General features: G+C 33.2%; 1 protein-coding gene across 4 annotated transcripts in view; it reads right to left on the bottom strand.

The window, feature by feature from the left end:
• LOC127701572 (dehydrogenase/reductase SDR family member 1-like) overlaps window positions 1-23,293 on the bottom strand; it is a 106,990-nt gene that overhangs the window by 24,517 nt on the left and 59,180 nt on the right. The window contains exons 2-12 of one of the 4 annotated variants that reach the window (XM_052205526.1): window positions 18,164-18,181; window positions 12,580-12,649; window positions 12,065-12,112; window positions 10,575-10,639; window positions 9,868-10,011; window positions 9,292-9,371; window positions 7,691-7,823; window positions 5,687-5,836; window positions 4,539-4,623; window positions 4,287-4,367; window positions 3,043-3,348 (exon numbers count right to left, since the gene is read on the bottom strand). In XM_052205526.1, the coding sequence (XP_052061486.1) occupies window positions 3,212-3,348; window positions 4,287-4,367; window positions 4,539-4,623; window positions 5,687-5,836; window positions 7,691-7,823; window positions 9,292-9,371; window positions 9,868-10,011; window positions 10,575-10,639; window positions 12,065-12,112; window positions 12,580-12,643 (987 nt within the window). In that variant the 5' untranslated portion in view covers window positions 12,644-12,649; window positions 18,164-18,181 and the 3' untranslated portion in view covers window positions 3,043-3,211. Of the gene's footprint in view, window positions 1-3,042; window positions 3,349-4,286; window positions 4,368-4,538; window positions 4,624-5,686; window positions 5,837-7,690; window positions 7,824-9,291; window positions 9,372-9,867; window positions 10,012-10,574; window positions 10,640-12,064; window positions 12,113-12,531; window positions 12,650-17,640; window positions 17,697-18,163; window positions 18,182-23,293 lie in introns of those variants that run through there. The other 3 variants (XM_052205524.1, XM_052205525.1, XM_052205527.1) reach the window with 3 other exon arrangements.

The following is a 23,293-nucleotide window of genomic DNA, read 5'->3' on the forward strand; positions in this document are numbered from 1 at the left end:
GACAAATTATCCATCACAAGCTACATCGTTAGAATATTAATCCATCCAAAAACTATATCAAATCGTAAAGTTTGTATTCCAAATGTCACAAATATATTAATTTCCAGTTAAAAACAATTAAGATATCCATTATTTTCAAATAAACAGAAGAGGGATAAATTCCATGACTTGACCTCATAAGACCAAACACGCTAGTGACCTCTACGATCGGCGTGCGCATCTCATGGTACTCTCAGCATATAGGTTCAATAAAATTGTATTTGTGGTATTATTCATTGGCCATTTTAGTTCAATGGGATAGATGCGCAATCAGCATATCTACCAGACTTCGGTTTTTTCAGTGACAAGGCATTATCTGTATAGCGAAACATACAGTTAAAAACATAATGCTAGATTCTTTTTGTTCTTCTGCCACATTACAAAATACCAGAGCTAGTTGACAAGAACAAGGGCACATTTAGTTTCCATAGGAATGCCGAATGTATGTTGAATAACAAGTCCTTTTAACAAAACACATATGTTGTCAATAACATTGATGTTGTCAGATTAAGACAACCTTTTTATTCGAATCAGTGAAGGTTTTTTAAAGTAAATATTTGTCCCTTTCGAAAACAAATATTTGTATCTGCGTTGTCCATTTGTCTTAGGCTTAAACCTGGTCGAAACTAAACCGTATTGCAATACAAGTAAGTAAACTTACTTAAATGTTTAAAGTTGCTTAAAACATTGCTTTTGACGATCTCCCCTGAACGAAGCAAAATTATATTTTGACGGTTTAAAAAATTAGGAGATGAAATGATAATTGCAATAAAAGTTATATCTTATAATGAAAATAGTATCTTTTATGAATTTTAAAGCCAAAAAAATGTACATTTCCGATTCACAATAAAATAGAAGTGTCTATTAGTATCTGAATGTAAATTACGTTTGTGATACATTTAATCCGATTGAAATACATATCCTCTGTCCACGCTTCGCTAACGACAATCTGACACTGTCCTGCTTCGCCTTATGTTCTAATGTATGCATAACAGGAAACACTTACCATCAGGCCTGTCTATTCATCCGGTCTCGCTCCCTTTGCAGTTCATGCGATTCCCTCAGTTTTCGTTTGTTACTTTGATTTGCGTCCCTCTAAATTGATTTATGAGAATTTAAAATTGGTTAACTACGTACTCTCGTCTACACTGAAGACCTTTCCCGGTTACTCTAATTTTGTCGCGTTGATACACATCTGCAAAATTTTAGAGGCAAAACTTCGTTCGTTGAGGTAATTCTTTATTATTCTCTCTTTTATCGGAACAAAGAGAAGAACTGAGCGTTGTCAGAATGCAAGTGAATCGTAGACACAGGATCCGTATTATAATTTCAAGTGTGATGAAATTTATAGCAAATTCAGTTTTCATAAGTTTCTTTTTTAAGATAAAATGTTTGAAGATGATGATTGTAAATTGTAGAACTTGAAATCTTACATCTTAGAAAAAAAACATCCAAATTTTGGATATAAATTTTGTTGTAAATCCAAACAGTGAACATATAGGCTAAGTTTTGATCTATCAGTCCCGTTGATTTAAGATATTCCCGGAAAATAAGAACAGACGATGCATGACATTGGAATGAAATAGCTAATACTGTCCCTTTTGGTTTCTTCTTCGCTATTGCATTTTTTAAGTCATTTGTAAATTAGAATTTCAAGCAGCCATAGGGCAAAGAGAAACACGATGTTGAAAATGCGTGACTACTGCTATAGCAAACAAGCATTTTGTACAATCATAAAGTATTCACATATTATGACTTCTGTGACTACAAGTTATCTCTGGATTAATGTCATTATGCTTTTCGAACCATTTCTCTTCGAGGAACATTTGAAAATGTTAAAGTCTAATTAAAGAATCCTTGTATTTCTATTTTATAATTGTAATTTGTGCAATTTTTGAAAATAAAATATTGTTCAAACTAAGAATTCAGGTGAATGTTCATATCAATGACGCTTATGTCAAAAGAGTAAAATACTGTAAATGTTCCTTATGATTAAATAACATAACACTTAATACATTTCGTTCGTCGAAAGCGCCTTTATAGATTTACCTTTATCAGGAACGCTCAAACCGAAACATTTATAAACCAGGGATAAACATACTAAAATACGCCTGGAGCTATATGACCGAAAGAAATAGCCACTTTTCCTGAAGGAGTTCGGTCCCTTAGTTTCTGAGGTTGCTACTTACAAGGAAGTTTTTTAATCAAGTGTTCCGAATATTTAGCGTACGAAATCACGAGTTTTTTTAACAGATTTGGGATATCTGTTTTACAGATAATGACTGATATTTTTCAATTGTTGTTACAACGACCCCGTCTTCTTTTCCTCGAATGTAACATCCCCGAATTAGACGTATCCCAAATTTTGTACTTACACGAGCAAGACGACGGTTGCAATATGTGGAGCAGGTTCTGCTTGCCTTTTCGGAGCACCTTAGACTACCACCGTTTTTGGAGGGGTTCGTTTTGCTCAGTCTTTAGTTTTCTTTGCTGTTTTTTGTAGACTGTTGTTTGTTAATTGGTCTTTTTTTGTGTTTTGTCATGGCGATGCCAGTTTGTTTTCGACTGGTCAGTTTGAATATGCCTTTTGTATCTTCTACATCTCTTTTAATATCGGAGAATGTCATAAAAGTATATTATAAATTATGTCAGAGCTGAAACACTGAGTACTGAGCTGATTATACCCTCGGGGACTAGCAGCTCATCAGAAGCAGTATCAATTCAGTGCTAGTAATTGAAATTAACTCTAGATAAATCAAACACGATTTCTTATCCTACTTTCAGAGTATAGCTTTAGTATTTAGGGCCAAATAGGCATTGATCGAATCTTCTCCCTTTGAAGGAAACATCAATTCCTTAAATCATCGTAATCAGAATAAGTCACAGTTCATGCAACTGGTAAATGAATGTGTTTTTCAATTTATTGTGATTAAAACGGTTTGATATATCACATTATTTTGCTGTAGTTTCTCTAAAATGACCAATCTAACAACCCATGCACAATCTTTACTATTATCATTTTAATGTACCATACAACTTTGTTTATAAAAACTCATTAAAGATACTTTTATTTTAAACAAGAGTCCATATGTAGCAATATAAGTCGTCTTTGACTGCGCATCTGGAGGTGGCACTATATAAAATAAACTATTGCTGACAAACATTCAGTAAATCAAAGTTTATTTCCAGCTAAAGCCAACATCCATTTTGGAATGTATACAAAATTTGGAACAAAGTTAGCAATCCATTTTGTCTTTGGGTTCATTTTGAGGAGTTCATTCACTTGTCTCATATTAAATGGATCTTTTCCTAAAAAAATTATGAAATATAAAATAAAATTGAAGGTTGATGTTTATGGTGTTTATAGCTACGGTGTATATATAAATAAACATTAAAAATGCATTCATCATTTTAAGAATGTAACAGTGAGAAATAAATCGTGATGAATATTTTGCTAAGTTCAAATTATAGAACAAATCTCCAAAATCTAGATCGTGATGCAAAAAAAACGTGTTATGAGTTCAAATGCATTCTATTTTTCAGTTATGCCTAGACAACTGCTTAGATTGTATGGACATACAGACTGGATAAATACACAGCCAATAGCGGTCGACACGGGGATGTCTAATACGATGGCCATTGTTGAGAGACTGCCCACTCTCTGTACGTTGTAGATCCCTAATCTTACATTAATATGCCAATTGACGTTGTGTTTACTTAAAAAATCAAAAATGTTTCATATACTTTGTCATATATATCGCTAAGTCAGCCTAAGCTGATATAACCAAAGACAAAAGTTTTATTGGCGCCATCAGGAATTGGTCGATCGTTATTTGGTGGGGATGTCATTAACGATCATTTTATAGCTTCCAAACGCTTCATACTCCTTTACTGATGCTGACCCTAACTGAAGTCGGTGTATTGACCTCCAGATTTTGAATGATGATTTCCCTTTTAACACATTTCATTTGTGTTATTTATTATATAGTTTGCATTTCAAAAGAAATGTTTTGATATTCTTTTGAGTACACAACTTTCAAAGTTTTAAACGTTAATATTCTACGACTATTAGGGGAATCTTTCCTTTGTCTAATCTGCTTTTTATTTTCACTCTACATTTGAATTGGGGAATGAAATCTCACTGTATCTATTTAGCTTCATTTTCAATCTTACAATGTTTTTCAAATTTGTCTAATGTTTGCTACTTAAAAACTGCATTGTCTTAAGATATAATATTAAATATGTACCATCGATATCCTTGAATCCATACTCATAACCAAGATCTGCAGTCATTAAAATTTTACCAGACTTCTTCATAATGTTTTGATCTAAAATATCAGAATCCACAAATAAAATAACATTAATTTAACATAAGCTATAACAGATATTTATAAATAAAATCTATATGATTTAGCTTTCTTGGAAAAAAAATAAAGTTATTGTTATAAAACAGCCAGACCAAGACAAATAGGTAACTATCGATGCTACATGATACAAACCTGTTGCTAAGGCTACAATTGCCTTTCCTGCGTACTCCGATGTCTCTCCATTTTCAAATAATTTAGCAGCATCAACTTTTGGCATCTGAAAGTAAAAATTAAAATAAAAAGAATTACATCATTTCTTGATGCTTAACGGGGTAAATTACAGTTACGAAATTTGCATAAATTGAAATAATTTTGTCATGTGTCTATTATCACTCCATCATTTTTATGAATGAATTCTTAAAGTCTTTTTTTTAATTTCATTACCACTTCATCTTGTACATGCACGAGTTCACAGTCTTTTTTTCAAATCATTTATAGGTGTTAATTGCACATTTTGATCGTTGTTTCATGTAACTGCTTTATCCTTTTTAGAAAATGCCTATAAATATAAAGAAATATTTTGGTAATGTCCAGATCATTTGACATAACACGATAGCTAATGTATTGCCCATTAGTTCATACGTTACTATAAACCACATAGAAATGTACCGAAAACGATTTTAGAAAGGTGACTAAGTAACCTTCTGTACAAATTGTTAGTAGTTTTTAACAGTGCTTTTGTTGTGACCCACAACATTTCAATTAATCTTTACAGAAGTAAATATTTTTACTGATGTCGTAACTTAAATAATTATTTTTAAATGTTTCTTTACTGAAGTAAAACTGCAATTATATTATGCAGGTGAGTAAAACACAAACGTCTGTACAAATATATACTATGGTTATATGTATCACAACGAAGCGTATACACATATACATAATTCTAATAGGAAACTTTAATGAAATGTTTTAGCATGATTATATCAAGAAAACTTAAATGACAAAATTGAGCTGAGTTGATCCACTTCGATATTTTTCATCAGTCTAATTTGGATCTTTTAAATCTTTTTATCATTTTTCAAATTCTTTTGTTCACATCTTTCATGTTAGTTTCTATGCATCACAAGAGGAAATCATTTGCCAGTGCTTCATTTTAAGAGTTTGCTTTATTCATTTTTGCTTTTACTATAACCTTACAAGCTTACCATCTTTGCTTTTTCAAATAAAGTCAATTCATAAAATAAATTTAAAATAAATAAATGAATAATAAAAAATTAACAACAAAATACAATTTAATAATGATAAAAGGTGCAACAATTAAAAATTGGTATGTTTCTTACATTGCCTGATGCAGGTTTATCTGTGCCAAAACCACCTGTTTTCATTAACTCTTTTATGTTTTCTGTATTAACAGGACCAGGCCATAAGCTGACAAAAGCTACATTCATTTTTCTTAATTCTACAGCGCAATCTGCTGCCATTCTATCATTCTACAGTAAATAAAAGCATAGTTTATACATTCCAGAGTAGTCACAAAAAATCTTAGTTTCAGTGTATTATTTAATACTGGGTATGACATTCGGTGTTCTGCACAAGGCCTACATATATAATCTCTCAAAGGAGCTGTTCCGTTGCAATGGCAAATGTACTAAAGAAGTTCAACATTCCTTTTACGAAAATTTTTCATGTTTCAGACTATTTTTTGTAATAAATGTCCCAAATTTGCCGGCATTTATTTTTGTCACACATGATATTCATGACTTTTATTTCCGAAAAAAATGGAAGGATGTAAACAATTTTGCACTGTCTAATGTCTCTGATAACTTGACTCGTTTCTATGATTATCAGTGCATATACAAAAGATGAGTAATTTGGAGAAAAAGAAAAATAAGTAGTGCAATCTCTCAAATTTGAGAAGGCGGAAAATTCCAATGTCTAAAAAATCGAACAAGATATTTCTAAAATTCAACCTGAAGTGTATGGATGGCATTTTTGATTTTATTTAAATGCGTAATACTTGTAGAGCAAATAAATTCGATTCATCAAGTAAACTTTAAAAATGATTTTGATTGAAAACTGTAGGAGAATTTGAAAACTTGTACCCTCTTTCATAAATTTTGCTGAAAAACGACTAAAAGTTCCCGATTTGGAAAAATCAGAAAAAATTCCTCAACAATAATAGCAGGTGCACAACTTCAACTTATATGCAATCTTCCTGTAAAGTTTCAGGGATCTGGGTTGAAAATGTGGAGGAGTTGATTACACAAATTAGGTACCAAATTTTACCCGAATCGGCCCGCCCGTTCGCTCGCTTGACATCACCGTACTATAAGTCGGTCTTGGACTTCGTCCAACCCGGCCAAAAAAACATGTTTTTTTATGCTGAGAACCTTAGAGAAGATTGTATTTATGACATTGGTTTTCATTGCATCTGCGAAAAAATCGACATGTGGTTAGTTTCAGATACTTATGATTTTAACAGCAGCCTTGTCATGTATTTCATAAAAAATGTAAATCTTTAGTATAATGGAGACAATCAATCTTAATTTCTCGACCTTATCATATATCCTGAAGCTGGAAATAGGGACCCGTTCCAGCAGCTCATCCCTACCACTCATTACATAATAAGTAGCCCCATCCATGGCAAATAAACGACGAAATAACAAACAACAGTCAACAAATACTACACAGAAAACTAAAGATTGAGTTACACAAACCCCTCTCAATGAAAGTCTTATGGACGCCATCGTGAGTTGTTTTACCGTTATGGAATATCTGTGTCACAGATAATCATGGATATGTCCTAGTAATAGAAATCAAAATCCCCTCTTCTACTCACCGAAAGTGGTTTATCACTGGATTTCTCTTTGCCTATAGCAACACGATCGAGTCCGCCACTAGTGAAACAGGAATTGCTTACTTACCCTTCGGCAACACAAGAGTTCACCCGTATGGTTATGGTGAGGTTCGTGTTGTTCAATCCTAGTTTTCTGATTCATGGACTCGTGTTCGACTTTCGTTTGTCAATGGTTTTATGAAGTCTTAAAAAAGCTGGACAACGGTCCACGTCTCCATCCCTCCATGTGTTTACTGAGTAACAATGTCCCGGTTTAAAATAACTAAAATATTTTCAGACTTCGAGCAAAACTGTTTGTTCCAACTATCCAATCGCTGACTTATATCATATAGGGACAATATTGAGTTGTCGGGCTAATAGGGTGTCGGAACCATAGATTGTCGGTCTATCGAACATCTTGCATAATTGTTTAGAAAAGCGCATTTCAATATTCGATTTGAAACGAATCTAAAACAACATTGATATAGATATTTTAGAAATGACTTACTGCTTCTTTACCAACGCCATAAGGTACATTAAAGAGGTACTTAAGACCACCAAATGACGATACATTAACAATTAAACCAGTTTTCCTTGCGGTCATTAATTTTGCTGCATGCACAGAACACAGATAATGGTTTCTACAAAACAATCAAATTGTTAACATTTACCTTAAATAATACAAATTGTTCGTAATAAATGGGTCTTGCTTGTAATACATGGGAACACATATTTTTATTTAAATATAAACTGTTATCACAGAGATATGTCTCGCCTTTTTGTAATTTTGATAATGCAAATGTTGAAATTAAAATAGCAATACTTTAACATGTAATTTATGCAAATATTCAAAGTCAATGAACCATGACTGAAGGTACATGGTTAAACAATCTCCATGGAATGAGATGTGCTAATTCTAATACAACTGCATACCAAATACCATTGTCATTGACTTATTATAAGTCGTTCCCTTTAAACAAACCTAAACACAAACATTAACTTGTAAACTATGTAAAAGTTTCAAAGTCAATGAACCATGATCAGGGGTGGGGCTATATAATCTCCATGGAAACAATACTTGCAAATGCCAATACATTTGCATACCAAATATCATTGACTTAACATTAGCAGTTCATCTTAAACTGATCTAATCACAAACTAATACATGTAAACTAAGCAAAAGTTTCAAAGTCAATAGACCATGACTGAGGGGGCAGGACCAAATATTCTCCATGGAAATGAGATGTGCTAATGCTTATACAACTGAACACCAATTAACATTGGCCTACCACTAATGGTTCCCCTTGAACTGACCTAATCACAAACTAATACATGTTAACTAAGCAAAATTTTCATAGTCTATAGACCATAACTGAGGGGGCAGAGCCAAATAATCTCCATGGCAATGAGATATGCCAATGCTTATACAACTGTATACCAAATATCATTGACCTACCACTAGTGGTTCCCCATAAATTGACCTAATCACAAACTAATACATGTAAACTATGAAAAGTTTCAAAGTCAATAGACCTTGACTGAGGGGGCGGGGCCATATAATCTCCATGGTAATGAGATGTGCCAATGCTAATACAACTGCATACCAAATATCATTGACCTATCACTTGTGGTTCACTATGAACTAGACCTAATCACAAACTAATACATTGTTGACGCCGTCGCCGACGCCGGAAACAGCATACCTATGTCTCGCTTTTTGACTCCGTCAAGGCGAGACAAAAACCTTTTGTGGTCTTACTTTATTCAAATCATATATGAAATATAAAAAAAATATTGACAAATTATACAAACACCTGTCTTTTATCGAAGACTGTATATGTTGACCGCTAAAAAATTTATGGTTTTTGTTTGTTGTTTAGTTGATGTCTCGTGTTGACGTTTTATACTCCACATCCCCTTGAATGCATAATCATAAATGAAATTGAAGATTTATAAACAGTTGAGAGGCAATACGTTTTATAACATTCGCGACACGACTACATATTGGATTGATGTGTCTCTTTCATATCTTTCCATACTCCTCTAAATTACTGTTAAGGTATCAAATGCAGAATTATTTCATTATAAAAATAGAATTAGTTTACCCACCTTAGTCCTACAATATTAACAGTATCCCACATTGTGATAGGCTGTTCCCAGAATGGCTTGCCGATGTTATCTGAGATTGCCTACAGAAATACATTTCATTCATAAAAATATATAGTTAAATGAGTAGCAGTCTCAACTGTTCTATTTGCCCATAAACCACATTAAGTAGCAGTCTCAACTGTTCTATTTGCCCAATAAATAACAGTAAGCATCTCAAACTAAACACAGACTAAAATGATCATACAAAAGCTTTGTTGAGGGTCTGATATGGGCGCAAAATTAACATATTCGATAGACACAGATACAAAACATACAAATCATGTCATATATTGAGGCAGCGTAAACCAAACACAAATCAAATCATATATCAATTAAGCCCAGATAACAAATTGCTCCATGATGACCAAATAATCTCTTAACAAACAATTACGCACATGTCGAAACCATAACGTTAAAATCTATATATATATATATATATATATAGTAAAATTTGTTGTCTTGCAGATGTAATCAAAACCGTTTTCGAACACAAAAAGTTCATGTGAGAATAAAAAAATAAACAAAATTATGACATACTTTTACAGCTGCGTATGCATTGTTGACAAGAAGATCTAAATGACCGTTTTGTTCTTTAGAAACACGGTTAAACAATTCCTCAATGTCACTGTCTTTGGAATGATCACATTGCACTGGGATACATTTCCCTCCTCTGTTCTCAATCTAAGAATTCAAATAGAACATGTTTATCTTACGATGGTTAAATATTCTTAATATGTTTTCATTTTTGTTTATTTCTTTGTTCATTTGCTTGCCCTTCTTTGGTTGCTTTTTCCAAATTTTAATATCGCAAATAGATTAGAATTCAAACTTATTTCCATTTATATATTGCGATAAATCTGTAACTCTATGTGTTGTCGTTTTTGTTTTCATGGCGGCTGTTTGAAATATATATATGAATATTGTGAGGCTTTCTACACACATATTCTTCCTCCCATAACAGACAAGTATACTTTATCACCAGAAGTGAGGGGCTAGATGGGATTTACAGAATAAGGAATTATAGGTAAAAAGTGCAGAATAAAGGAAAAAAAGAATAAAAGAATAGAGTAAAATAAAAAAAAAAAGAATAGAGAATAATGGGGTGCTAAAATACAAAGAATAGAGAATACGGGGACAAAAATATAAAGAATAGAGAAAAATCGGCTAAAAAATTAAAGCATACAGAAATGAAGGAATCCTCTACCATTTCACACCCTCATAAGTTACAGAGAAAACAAACTTACCTCGTTAGCCGTATCGGTTAATGAACCTCCAACTGGGTCACCCTTTAAGGCTGTTAGTGTTCTTCCTATAGAAAAAAAAATAAGAATACTGATCACATCAAAAGGACTTTGGCAACCCTAGTCCGAATAGTTTCTTGTACAGGTACGACATTTCTCGATTATATCATTTTTCATATCTATATATAATCAATTTGAATGCTGGTTTTTCTACGTCGAACAAATATCTCTCCGTGAAGAGAGTGGCCCTAAAGCTTGCGTTAGTTTTACTAAAAAAATATTATTTTATTGTGCATTATCTAGAGAGGTTCAGTTTAAATTAGCATTATCTTCTACTTCCATGTCCAGATGAACGCATCAGAGCTGATAAATAAAAACTATAGAGTAATTTGGTGAAATGTGTTTAAAAATACCATTTAAAGTTAATATTTTGATCTGATAGCATATTATCGTGCGTTATTGTACTTCTCAACACTCCGGCAAGTTTGTTCTTTTATGAATGGAACATTCTTTTGCATTATTAGAGTTTTGAATTTCACATACCTAATATGTAGACTGTAGCACCAGCTTGTCCTAGCTGTAATGATATACCTTTACCGATCCCCCTTGTTGCTCCTGTCACAATACATTGTACTTACCTGTTATGTAGACAGTAGCACCAGCTTGTCCTAGCTGTAATGCTATACCTTTACCGATCCCCCTTGTTGCTCCTGTCACAATACATTGTACTTACCTGTAATGTAGACTGTTGCACCAGCTTGCCCTAGCTGTAACGCTATACCTTTACCGATTCCCCTTGTTGCTCCTGTCACAATACATTGTACTTACCTGTTATGTAGACTGTTGCACCAGCTTGTCCTAGCTGTAACGCTATACCTTTACCGACCCCCCTTGTTGCTCCTGTCACAATACATTGTACTCACATGTTATGTATACTGTTGCACCAGCTTGTCCTAGCTGTAATGCTTTACCTTTACCGATCCCCCTTGTTGCTCCTGTCACAATACATTGTACTTACCTGTTATGTATACTGTTGCACCAGCTTGTCCTAGCTGTAATGCTATACCTTTACCGATCCCCCTTGTTGCTCCTGTCACAATACATTGTACTTACCTGTTATGTATACTGTTGCACCAGCTTGTCCTAGCTGTAATGCTATACCTTTACCGATCCCCCTTGTTGCTCCTGTCACAATACATTGTACTTACCTGTTATGTAGACTGTTGCACCAGCTTGCCCTAGCTGTAATGCTATACCTTTACCGATCCCCCTTGTTGCTCCTGTCACAATACATTGTACTCACATGTTATGTATACTGTTGCACCAGCTTGTCCTAGCTGTAATGCTATACCTTTACCGATCCCCCTTGTTGCTCGTGTCTACATACATTGTACTCACCTGTTATGTAGACAGTAGCACCAGCTTGTCCTAGCTGTAACGCTATACCTTTACCGATCCCCCTTGTTGCTCCTGACACAATACATTGTACTCACCTGTTATGTATACAGTAGCACCAGCTTGTCTTAGCTGTAATGCTATACCTTTACCGATCCCCCTTGTTGCTCCTGTCACAATACATTGTACTCACCTGTTATGTATACTGTTGCACCAGCTTGTCCTAGCTATACCTTCACCGATTTCCCTTGTTGCTCCTGTCACAATACATTGTACTTACCTGTTATGTAGACTGTTGCAACAGCATGTCCTAGCTGTAACGTTATACCTTTACCGATCCCCTTTGTTGCTCCTGTTACAATACATTGTACTCACCTGTTATGTATACTGTTGCACCAGCTTGTCCTAGCTGTAATGCTATACCTTTACCGACCCCCCTTGTTGCTCCTGTCACAATACATTGTACTCATCTGTTATGTAGACAGTAGCACCAGCTTGTCCTAGCTGTAACGCTATACCTTTACCGATCCCCCTTGTTGCTCCTGTCACAATACATTGTACTCACCTGTTATGTAGACAGTAGCACCAGCTTGTCCTAGCTGTAATGCTATACCTTTACCGATCCCCCTTGTTGCTCCTGTCACTATACATACTTTACCAGCCATAGATCTAGCCATTACTGTCTACAACAAACAGTCACGTGATGATATTAAGTCGTTCTTTTATCTATATGAAAATCAATCTTATAATAGATTGAAAAAAAATAAAAAGATGTGGTATGATTGCCAATGAGACAACTTTCCATCAGAGACTTAATGACGTAGAAGTTATCAAATATAGTTCTCCGTACAGCCTTCAGCAATGAGCAAAACCCATGCGAAAACTGAGAGAACTGCCTGAGCTCCAAACAATTCAAACGTTAAAACTAACTGCCTAATATGTTTACAAAACAATAAACGAAAACCAAATATGATAAACAGCAACAAATTACAACCACTATATTACAGGCTCCTAACTTGATACAGGCGCTTTAGGTATTGTGAGTTTCGACATTTTCGAAATCCTTTCCCAAAGAAGTTTATAAATGTCTTTTTTACATCTTTAAGAAACAGCATTCAAATAACAAGACATGTTTTTTTTTAAGATGAAGGAGCTTTCACGAGATAGTTATCTGTTAACTTAAAGCTGAATTACTTGTTTTTACTGATTTTCAGTTGATACAATTTTGTAAATGAAGTACAAAGTAAAGATACGGTATGCAACCAATATAAGAACTTTTCTGGGATTAAATCTGTACAAGATCGTGTCTTCCTCTAATATCTTTGACGTTGCTGTATGAAGTATTTTATGAAGTACAGCCAAAGATATGAGTATTGATTTCATACAAACAGGTGAAATACATTTAGCTTGCTTAAGTCATAGCGAGCATTCATGCTTAAGTCATAGCGAGAATTCATGCTTAAGTCATAGCGAGCATTCATGCTTAAGTCATAGCGAGCATTCAGTTGTTTATATTGTTCATTCTATTTGTATTTGACTGAGTGAGTGATATCGCTATTTTAGAGTAAAGGACTTTTCCACTAATTTTGTTCTGTTATACTGTATATACCTTTCCTTAGTTCACTGATAGCGATTTAAAAGTGAGAGGGTAACAATCTTAAAAAAAACTGGCTTAATCCTGTTTCAGGTTAAAAATGCCTATCCTTAGTCGGAAACCTCATTACTTGTTGTCTTTTGTCATATCTTAATTTTTTTTTCATTTTGAGGATTTTGACACTTTTCTAGACTAGGGGCGATTAAGAGCTTAACATATTGTATAGCATCTTATCCATTGTGTGAAGACTAGGGGCAATTTAGAGCTTACCATATTGTATAGCATCTTATCCATTGTGTGAAGACTAGGGGCGATTTAGAACTTAACATATTGTATAGCATCTTATCCATTGTGTGAAGAAAGGGCCGATTTAGAGCTTAACATATTGTATAGCATCTTATCCATTGTGTGAAGACCAGGGCCGATTTAGAGCTTAACATATTGTATAGCATCTTATCCATTGTGTGAAGACTAGGGGCGATTTAGAACTTAATATATTGTAAAGCATCTTATCTATTGTGTGAAGACTAGGGGTGATTTAGAGCTTAACATATTGTATAGCATCTTATCTATTGTGTGAAGACTAGGGGCGATTTAGACCTTAACATATTGTATAGCATCTTATCTATTGTGTGAAGACTAGGGGCGATTTAGAGCTTTACATATTGTATAGCATCTTATCTATTATGTGAAGATTATGTTCGTTTTAGAGTTTAACATATTGTATAGCATCTTATCTATTGTGTCTAGACTAGGGGCGATTTAGAGCTTTACATATTGTATAGCATCTTATCTATTGTGTGAAGACTAGGGGCAATTTAGAGCTTACCATATTGTATAGCATCTTATCTATTGTGTGAAGACTAGGGGCGATTTAGAACTTAATATATTGTATAGCATCTTATCTATTGTGTGAAGACTAGGGGCGATTTAGAGCTTAACATATTGTATAGCATCTTATCTATTGTGTCTAGACAAGGGGCTATTTAGAACTTAACATATTGTATAGCATCTTATCTATTGTGTCTAGACCAGGGGCGATTTAGAGCTCACCATATTGTATAGCATCTTATCTCTTGTGTGAAGACTAGGGCCTATTTAGAGCCTTACATATTGTATAGCAACTTATCTATTGTGTGAAGACCAGGGCCGATTTAGAGCTTAACATATTGTATAGCATCTTATCTATTGTGTGAAGACTAGGGGCGATTTTAAGCTTATCATCTTGTATAGCATCTTATCTATTGTGTGAAGACTAGAGGCAATTTAGAGCCTAACATATTGTACAGCATCTTATCTATTGTGTGAAGACTAGGGGCAATTTAGAGCTTTACATATTGTATAGCATCTTATCTATTTTGTCTAGACTAGGGGCGATTTAGAGCTAACATATTGTATAGCATCTTATCTATTGTGTGAAGACTAGGGGCAATTTAGAGCTTTACATATTGTATAGCATCTTATCTATCGTGTCTAGACTAGGGGCGATTCAGAGCTTAACATATTGTATAGCATCTTATCTATTGTGTAAAGAATAGGGGCGATTTAGAGCTAAACATATTGTATAGCATCTTATCTATTGTGTCTAGACTAGGGGCGTTTAAGAGCTTTACATATTGTATAGCATCTTATCTATTGTGTGAAGACTAGGGGCGATTTAGAGCTTTACATATTGTAACGCATCTTATCTATTGTGTGAAGACTAGGGGCGATTTAGAGATTAACATATTGTATAGCATCTTATCTATTGTGTAAAGACTAGGGGCGATTTAGAGCTTAACATATTGTATAGCATCTTATCTATTGTGTGAAGACTAGGGGCGATTGAGAGCTTAACATATTGTATAGCATCTTATCTATTGTGTGAAGACTAGGACCGATTTAGAGCTTTACATATTGTATAACATCTTATCTACTGTGTGAAGACTAGGGGCGATTTAGAGCTTAACATATTGTATAGCATCTTATCTATTGTGTGAAGACTAGGGGCGATTGAGAGCTTAACATATTGTATAGCATCTTATCTATTGTGTGAAGACTAGGGCCGATTTAGAGCTTACCATATTGTTTAGCATCTTATCTATTGTGTGAAGACTAGGGGCGATTTAGAGCTTAACATATTGTATAGCATCTTATCTATTGTGTGGAGACTAGTGGCGATTTAGAGCTTAACATATTGTATAGCATCTTATCTATTGTGTGAAGACTAGGGGCGATTTAGAGCTTAACATATTGTTTAGCATCTTATCTATTGTGTGAAGACTAGGGCCGATTTAGAGCTTAACATATTGTATAGCATCTTATCTATTGTGTCTAGACTAGGTGCGATTTAGAGCTTTACATACTGTATCGCATCTTATCTATTGTGTGAAGACTAGGGTCGATTTAGAACTTAACATACAGGTATTGTATAGCATCTTATCTATTATGTGAAGACTAGGGGCGATTTAGACCTTAACATATTGTATAGCATCTTATCTATTGTGTGAAGACTAGAGGCAATTTAGAGCTTTACATATTGTATAGCATCTTATCTATTGTGTGAAGACTAGGGGCGATTTAGAGATTTACATATTGTATAGCATCTTATCTAGTGTGTTAAGACTGGGGTCGATTTAGACCTTAACATATTGTGTAGCATCTTATCTATTGTGTGAAGACAATATGATGACCTCTAGATGTCATTTGTTTTTTTTGTTTTGTTGTGTTGCTTTTTCATGGAGAAAAATATGACATTTGTTTGGTATAATTTTTTTTTGAATTGTAGGAAAGATACATAGCAAATAATTTTGAATTTCGGTGAACATCATGCTAATGAGACAAGAATCTTAAAAATCGAACAGCAAGAGAGGTAACTTTGCAGGGGAGGAGCTGAACATCAATTCGTTAATTACCGTCCTACAGACATGGCTGATGCATTATTCGATCGATTTGGAGAGATATATTTAGGACAAATGGAACTGTCCATGTATTTTTCACATCTTAAAATACAGCTTGAGTGTCCTGACTTTCTGTCAGAACATTAATAATCACTAGGTACACCTTAGGACGAAAGGTACAGATGCAAAAAGTAAAAGTTTGTACTGCCCTCGAGCCAAGGTGAGCAAAAGAATTTGTAAATATCAAACCTTTTGTCAAATAACGCCGTGTGTACATTCCAAAATGTATTCGGAGTATAGACAAACCTGTGCAAATGATTTTTTTTACGTTTTTTTTTTATTGAAATGGACACTATACTGATAGAGGGACAATAGCACAATACATGTAGGTCACCTGGTTACTTTGTGATTTAAAAAGTGTAACTGGGCGGAACATATCAAGTGAAATACAGGGTTTATTTATTTTCAAAATAACACATTCTGCAGGGTTGGAAAAAATGGGAATCTCAAAATCCACAATAGTTTAATTTTCTGAAACACAACATGTTTTAACTTTTATACTTTCTGGGTCCAACCTAACTTTTATACTTTCTAGGTCCAACCTAACTTTTATACTTTCTGGGTCCAACCTAACTTTTATACTTTCTGGGTCCAACCTAACTTTTATACTTTCTGGGTCCAACCTAACTTTTATACTTTCTAGGTCCAACCTAACTTTTATACTTTCTAGGTCCAACCTAACTTTTATACTTTCTGGGTCCAACCTAACTTTTATACTCTCTAGGTTCAACCATGCCTTAAAACTTTGTCCAGGTGAACATGTTAAAATGTATGTACTCAAAACATTGAGATGTAATCACGGACATATTTCACAATGCCTTATAATGAACCTTAAACTGTTTTAAAACATTAAGATATAGAAATTGTTATACAGTGTTAACCTAAGTGCTAAAGGAACACCAGTCATTCAAATATTTTGCATCAAGTTGAACTGCTTTTGTTAATTAGAATAGTTGATAAGCGCACTGAAAAAAAATAAGAGGTTCGAAAATCGCGTAATTCGTTTTTAATATTTTGTACATTATAATGACCTTAATTTCTTGCAATAAATGATCGAATAAATGTGTAAAAATAACGTATATAGAAAAGTACACTATAAAGACTATATATATATATACATGTGTGGTAATAAACAACTTACCTGATCAAAGCATTCAAAGGCAATAGATAAATCCGCACGTCCTGAATTTTAACATGTGTCTATTTTTAAATAAACTTTTCTAAATACGAATCAACTGCCGACAGAAATGGATCTATGTATTTTCTAAGCAAAAATTACGCTTTTTTATCTTTTTGTTTGTTCGTTTGATAAGGTTTGTTTGTGAAATGTCACATTATGATGAACAGTGATGAACCTTAAACTGTTTTAAAACATTAAGATATAGAAAATGTTATACAGTGTTAACCTTAGTGCTAAAGGAACACCAGTCATTCAAATATTTTTCATCAAAGTTGAACTGTTTTTGTTAATTAGATTAGTTGATAAGCGCACTGAAAAAAAAGAGGTGCGAAAATCGCGTAATTCGTTTTTAATACTTTGTACATTTTAATGACCTTAATTTCTTGCATTAAATGATCGAATAAATGTGTAAAAATAACGTATATAGAAAAGTACACTATAAAGACTATATATATATATACATGTGTGGTAATAAACAACCTACCTGATCAAAGGTAATAGATAAAGGTAGCACGGTAGTATTTGCATTTCAGAATTTAGGTTGCTCTTTTGTGTACCCTACTTAAGTCAATGTATCTGAACATTATGATTGGACAAAAAATACAATATCAACTGAACATACTTTCCCAAACTTAGGGATGAATCAGGTGTAGAAAAATATGAAATAATTTTACATACAGATGAAAATGAATTTTTGAGAATTTTTTTAAATTTTGTATTCACTGCACGATAAAAGACCTAAAAGCACTAGTGGCCTTAGGTTCTTAAAGATAGCAAAAAAAGTAAACGGTCATGATACATATTCAAATTCATTTCTGAATAGTAAAATGAAAGTACTTCAGTTAACTGTGAATGTAGAATTTTTAGCAGTGTTAGAAAGTGGTGAAAATTCTAAAAAGGCTATCATTATCCCTTATGGGCCAGGAAATACTACCGTGCCACCTTAAGGGGATATACATGTTTACACTAAATCAATGAAGGATTTTTTTTTACCTATGCAATTTGTAAGTTTATCAATAAAAAGTTGATTAAGGGCAACTATGATAAAAACAGCCCTTAAATTCCACCCCTGGGAGTGAAAATTGCTGATTCAGCAAATTTTGCCTGATCTGTGGGTAATAAAGTAAAAATTTACCTAGAAAGTAGAACTTCATTATTTTTATGTAACTTGCAATACATTTTTAATTATAAATGCTCGCTTTAACTTTTCGCAGTGTCTGACACATGTGCAACCACTGGAATTTGAGACGCGACATATTTTATTTGTCTGTACATCCTATTATTTTCACCGAAATAAATAAATTGCATAATTTCTTATTTTTTTCCACACAAGTACAGCTTTACTAGTTTTCTTTAGGTTTAATTTGTAGTTCTGTGGTAACATGACACCAGTATGAGCTTTTTTGGAACCAGCAAGTGGTTAAGGGGTCCTTACTTATTCATTTAGCCCTCATATTTGACTGAAATAGAGATAGCAATAGGGGTTTCTTTACACTGACAAGACATTTTTTTTGACAAAGAATGTAATTATGACTGTTTATCAGCAAGATTAAATAGTTTATTCATTTTCCATGCAAATGTCATTAATTGTTTTGATTTTCTGACAATGAAAAGCACAATAAAGGTAAAATGATTATGTAAGGGGACATAATTTAACTTAATGCATACATGAGAAATAGACAAACAGTCAACTTAGAGATATATTCTAGTACATATATTGTCAAAAAGATTTTAGAATGATAGTTAAATGCCATCTAAAGAATCTTGTTGTGTTGCCTTCATAATCTGGAAATGCTTAAAGTAATGTAAGGCATGCTGTAAAATGTGGAATGGACTTTTAATATCATTTTTCATGATTTGGTGCTTAAACTGTTTCTTTCAGTCAGATTAACTATAAATAGAGTTGGCAATCCAATAATTCCTCCTGAATCACCATGTTTGACTTCTGTGTTGATTTGAAACATCATATATTTTGATTTTGTTCACTCCTTAAGTAAAAATGGTAAGATGATAAAAAAATGAAAATCTGCCAGCTGGGGTAGGGGTGTAATCTTTCATTTTTTTTTGGTAAGAAATAAGTGCAGACTAGTATTCTTTATTGTAATATGTTACATAGTAAGAAGGCTATGCATCATAGGTGTCATGACTGATTTCAAGTTTGAAATGTCTTGGTTAAGGTAGCACGGTAGTATTTGCATTCCAGAATTTAGGTTGCTCTTTTGTGTACCCTACTTAAGTCAATGTATCTGAACATTATGATTGGACAAAAAATACAATATCAACTGAACATACTTTCCCAAACTTAGGGATGAATCAGGTGTAGAAAAATATGAAATAATTTTACATACAGATGAAAATGAATTTTTGAGAATTTTTTTAAATTTTGTATTCACTGCACGATAAAAGACCTAAAAGCACTAGTGGCCTTAGGTTCTTAAAGATAGCAAAAAAAGTAAACGGTCATGATACATATTCAAATTCATTTCTGAATAGTAAAATGAAAGTACTTCAGTTAACTGTGAATGTAGAATTTTTAGCAGTGTTAGAAAGTGGTGAAAATTCTAAAAAGGCTATCATTATCCCTTATGGGCCAGGAAATACTACCGTGCCACCTTAAGGGGATATACATGTTTACACTAAATCAATGAAGGATTTTTTTTTACCTATGCAATTTGTAAGTTTATCAATAAAAAGTTGATTAAGGGCAACTATGATAAAAACAGCCCTTAAATTCCACCCCTGGGAGTGAAAATTGCTGATTCAGCAAATTTTGCCTGATCTGTGGGTAATAAAGTAAAAATTTACCTAGAAAGTAGAACTTCATTATTTTTATGTAACTTGCAATACATTTTTAATTATAAATGCTCGCTTTAACTTTTCGCAGTGTCTGACACATGTGCAACCACTGGAATTTGAGACGCGACATATTTTATTTGTCTGTACATCCTATTATTTTCACCGAAATAAATAAATTGCATAATTTCTTATTTTTTTCCACACAAGTACAGCTTTACTAGTTTTCTTTAGGTTTAATTTGTAGTTCTGTGGTAACATGACACCAGTATGAGCTTTTTTGGAACCAGCAAGTGGTTAAGGGGTCCTTACTTATTCATTTAGCCCTCATATTTGACTGAAATAGAGATAGCAATAGGGGTTTCTTTACACTGACAAGACATTTTTTTTGACAAAGAATGTAATTATGACTGTTTATCAGCAAGATTAAATAGTTTATTCATTTTCCATGCAAATGTCATTAATTGTTTTGATTTTCTGACAATGAAAAGCACAATAAAGGTAAAATGATTATGTAAGGGGACATAATTTAACTTAATGCATACATGAGAAATAGACAAACAGTCAACTTAGAGATATATTCTAGTACATATATTGTCAAAAAGATTTTAGAATGATAGTTAAATGCCATCTAAAGAATCTTGTTGTGTTGCCTTCATAATCTGGAAATGCTTAAAGTAATGTAAGGCATGCTGTAAAATGTGGAATGGACTTTTAATATCATTTTTCATGATTTGGTGCTTAAACTGTTTCTTTCAGTCAGATTAACTATAAATAGAGTTGGCAATCCAATAATTCCTCCTGAATCACCATGTTTGACTTCTGTGTTGATTTGAAACATCATATATTTTGATTTTGTTCACTCCTTAAGTAAAAATGGTAAGATGATAAAAAAATGAAAATCTGCCAGCTGGGGTAGGGGTGTAATCTTTCATTTTTTTTTGGTAAGAAATAAGTGCAGACTAGTATTCTTTATTGTAATATGTTACATAGTAAGAAGGCTATGCATCATAGGTGTCATGACTGATTTCAAGTTTGAAATGTCTTGGTTAAGGTAGCACGGTAGTATTTGCATTCCAGAATTTAGGTTGCTCTTTTGTGTACCCTACTTAAGTCAATGTATCTGAACATTATGATTGGACAAAAAATACAATATCAACTGAACATACTTTCCCAAACTTAGGGATGAATCAGGTGTAGAAAAATATGAAATAATTTTACATACAGATGAAAATGAATTTTTGAGAATTTTTTTAAATTTTGTATTCACTGCACGATAAAAGACCTAAAAGCACTAGTGGCCTTAGGTTCTTAAAGATAGCAAAAAAAGTAAACGGTCATGATACATATTCAAATTCATTTCTGAATAGTAAAATGAAAGTACTTCAGTTAACTGTGAATGTAGAATTTTTAGCAGTGTTAGAAAGTGGTGAAAATTCTAAAAAGGCTATCATTATCCCTTATGGGCCAGGAAATACTACCGTGCCACCTTAAGGGGATATACATGTTTACACTAAATCAATGAAGGATTTTTTTTTACCTATGCAATTTGTAAGTTTATCAATAAAAAGTTGATTAAGGGCAACTATGATAAAAACAGCCCTTAAATTCCACCCCTGGGAGTGAAAATTGCTGATTCAGCAAATTTTGCCTGATCTGTGGGTAATAAAGTAAAAATTTACCTAGAAAGTAGAACTTCATTATTTTTATGTAACTTGCAATACATTTTTAATTATAAATGCTCGCTTTAACTTTTCGCAGTGTCTGACACATGTGCAACCACTGGAATTTGAGACGCGACATATTTTATTTGTCTGTACATCCTATTATTTTCACCGAAATAAATAAATTGCATAATTTCTTATTTTTTTCCACACAAGTACAGCTTTACTAGTTTTCTTTAGGTTTAATTTGTAGTTCTGTGGTAACATGACACCAGTATGAGCTTTTTTGGAACCAGCAAGTGGTTAAGGGGTCCTTACTTATTCATTTAGCCCTCATATTTGACTGAAATAGAGATAGCAATAGGGGTTTCTTTACACTGACAAGACATTTTTTTTGACAAAGAATGTAATTATGACTGTTTATCAGCAAGATTAAATAGTTTATTCATTTTCCATGCAAATGTCATTAATTGTTTTGATTTTCTGACAATGAAAAGCACAATAAAGGTAAAATGATTATGTAAGGGGACATAATTTAACTTAATGCATACATGAGAAATAGACAAACAGTCAACTTAGAGATATATTCTAGTACATATATTGTCAAAAAGATTTTAGAATGATAGTTAAATGCCATCTAAAGAATCTTGTTGTGTTGCCTTCATAATCTGGAAATGCTTAAAGTAATGTAAGGCATGCTGTAAAATGTGGAATGGACTTTTAATATCATTTTTCATGATTTGGTGCTTAAACTGTTTCTTTCAGTCAGATTAACTATAAATAGAGTTGGCAATCCAATAATTCCTCCTGAATCACCATGTTTGACTTCTGTGTTGATTTGAAACATCATATATTTTGATTTTGTTCACTCCTTAAGTAAAAATGGTAAGATGATAAAAAAATGAAAATCTGCCAGCTGGGGTAGGGGTGTAATCTTTCATTTTTTTTTGGTAAGAAATAAGTGCAGACTAGTATTCTTTATTGTAATATGTTACATAGTAAGAAGGCTATGCATCATAGGTGTCATGACTGATTTCAAGTTTGAAATGTCTTGGTTAAGGTAGCACGGTAGTATTTGCATTCCAGAATTTAGGTTGCTCTTTTGTGTACCCTACTTAAGTCAATGTATCTGAACATTATGATTGGACAAAAAATAC

This window comes from Mytilus californianus, unplaced genomic scaffold (assembly GCF_021869535.1).
Source record: "Mytilus californianus isolate M0D057914Y unplaced genomic scaffold, xbMytCali1.0.p SCAF_5, whole genome shotgun sequence".
NCBI lineage: Eukaryota > Metazoa > Mollusca > Bivalvia > Mytilida > Mytilidae > Mytilus > Mytilus californianus.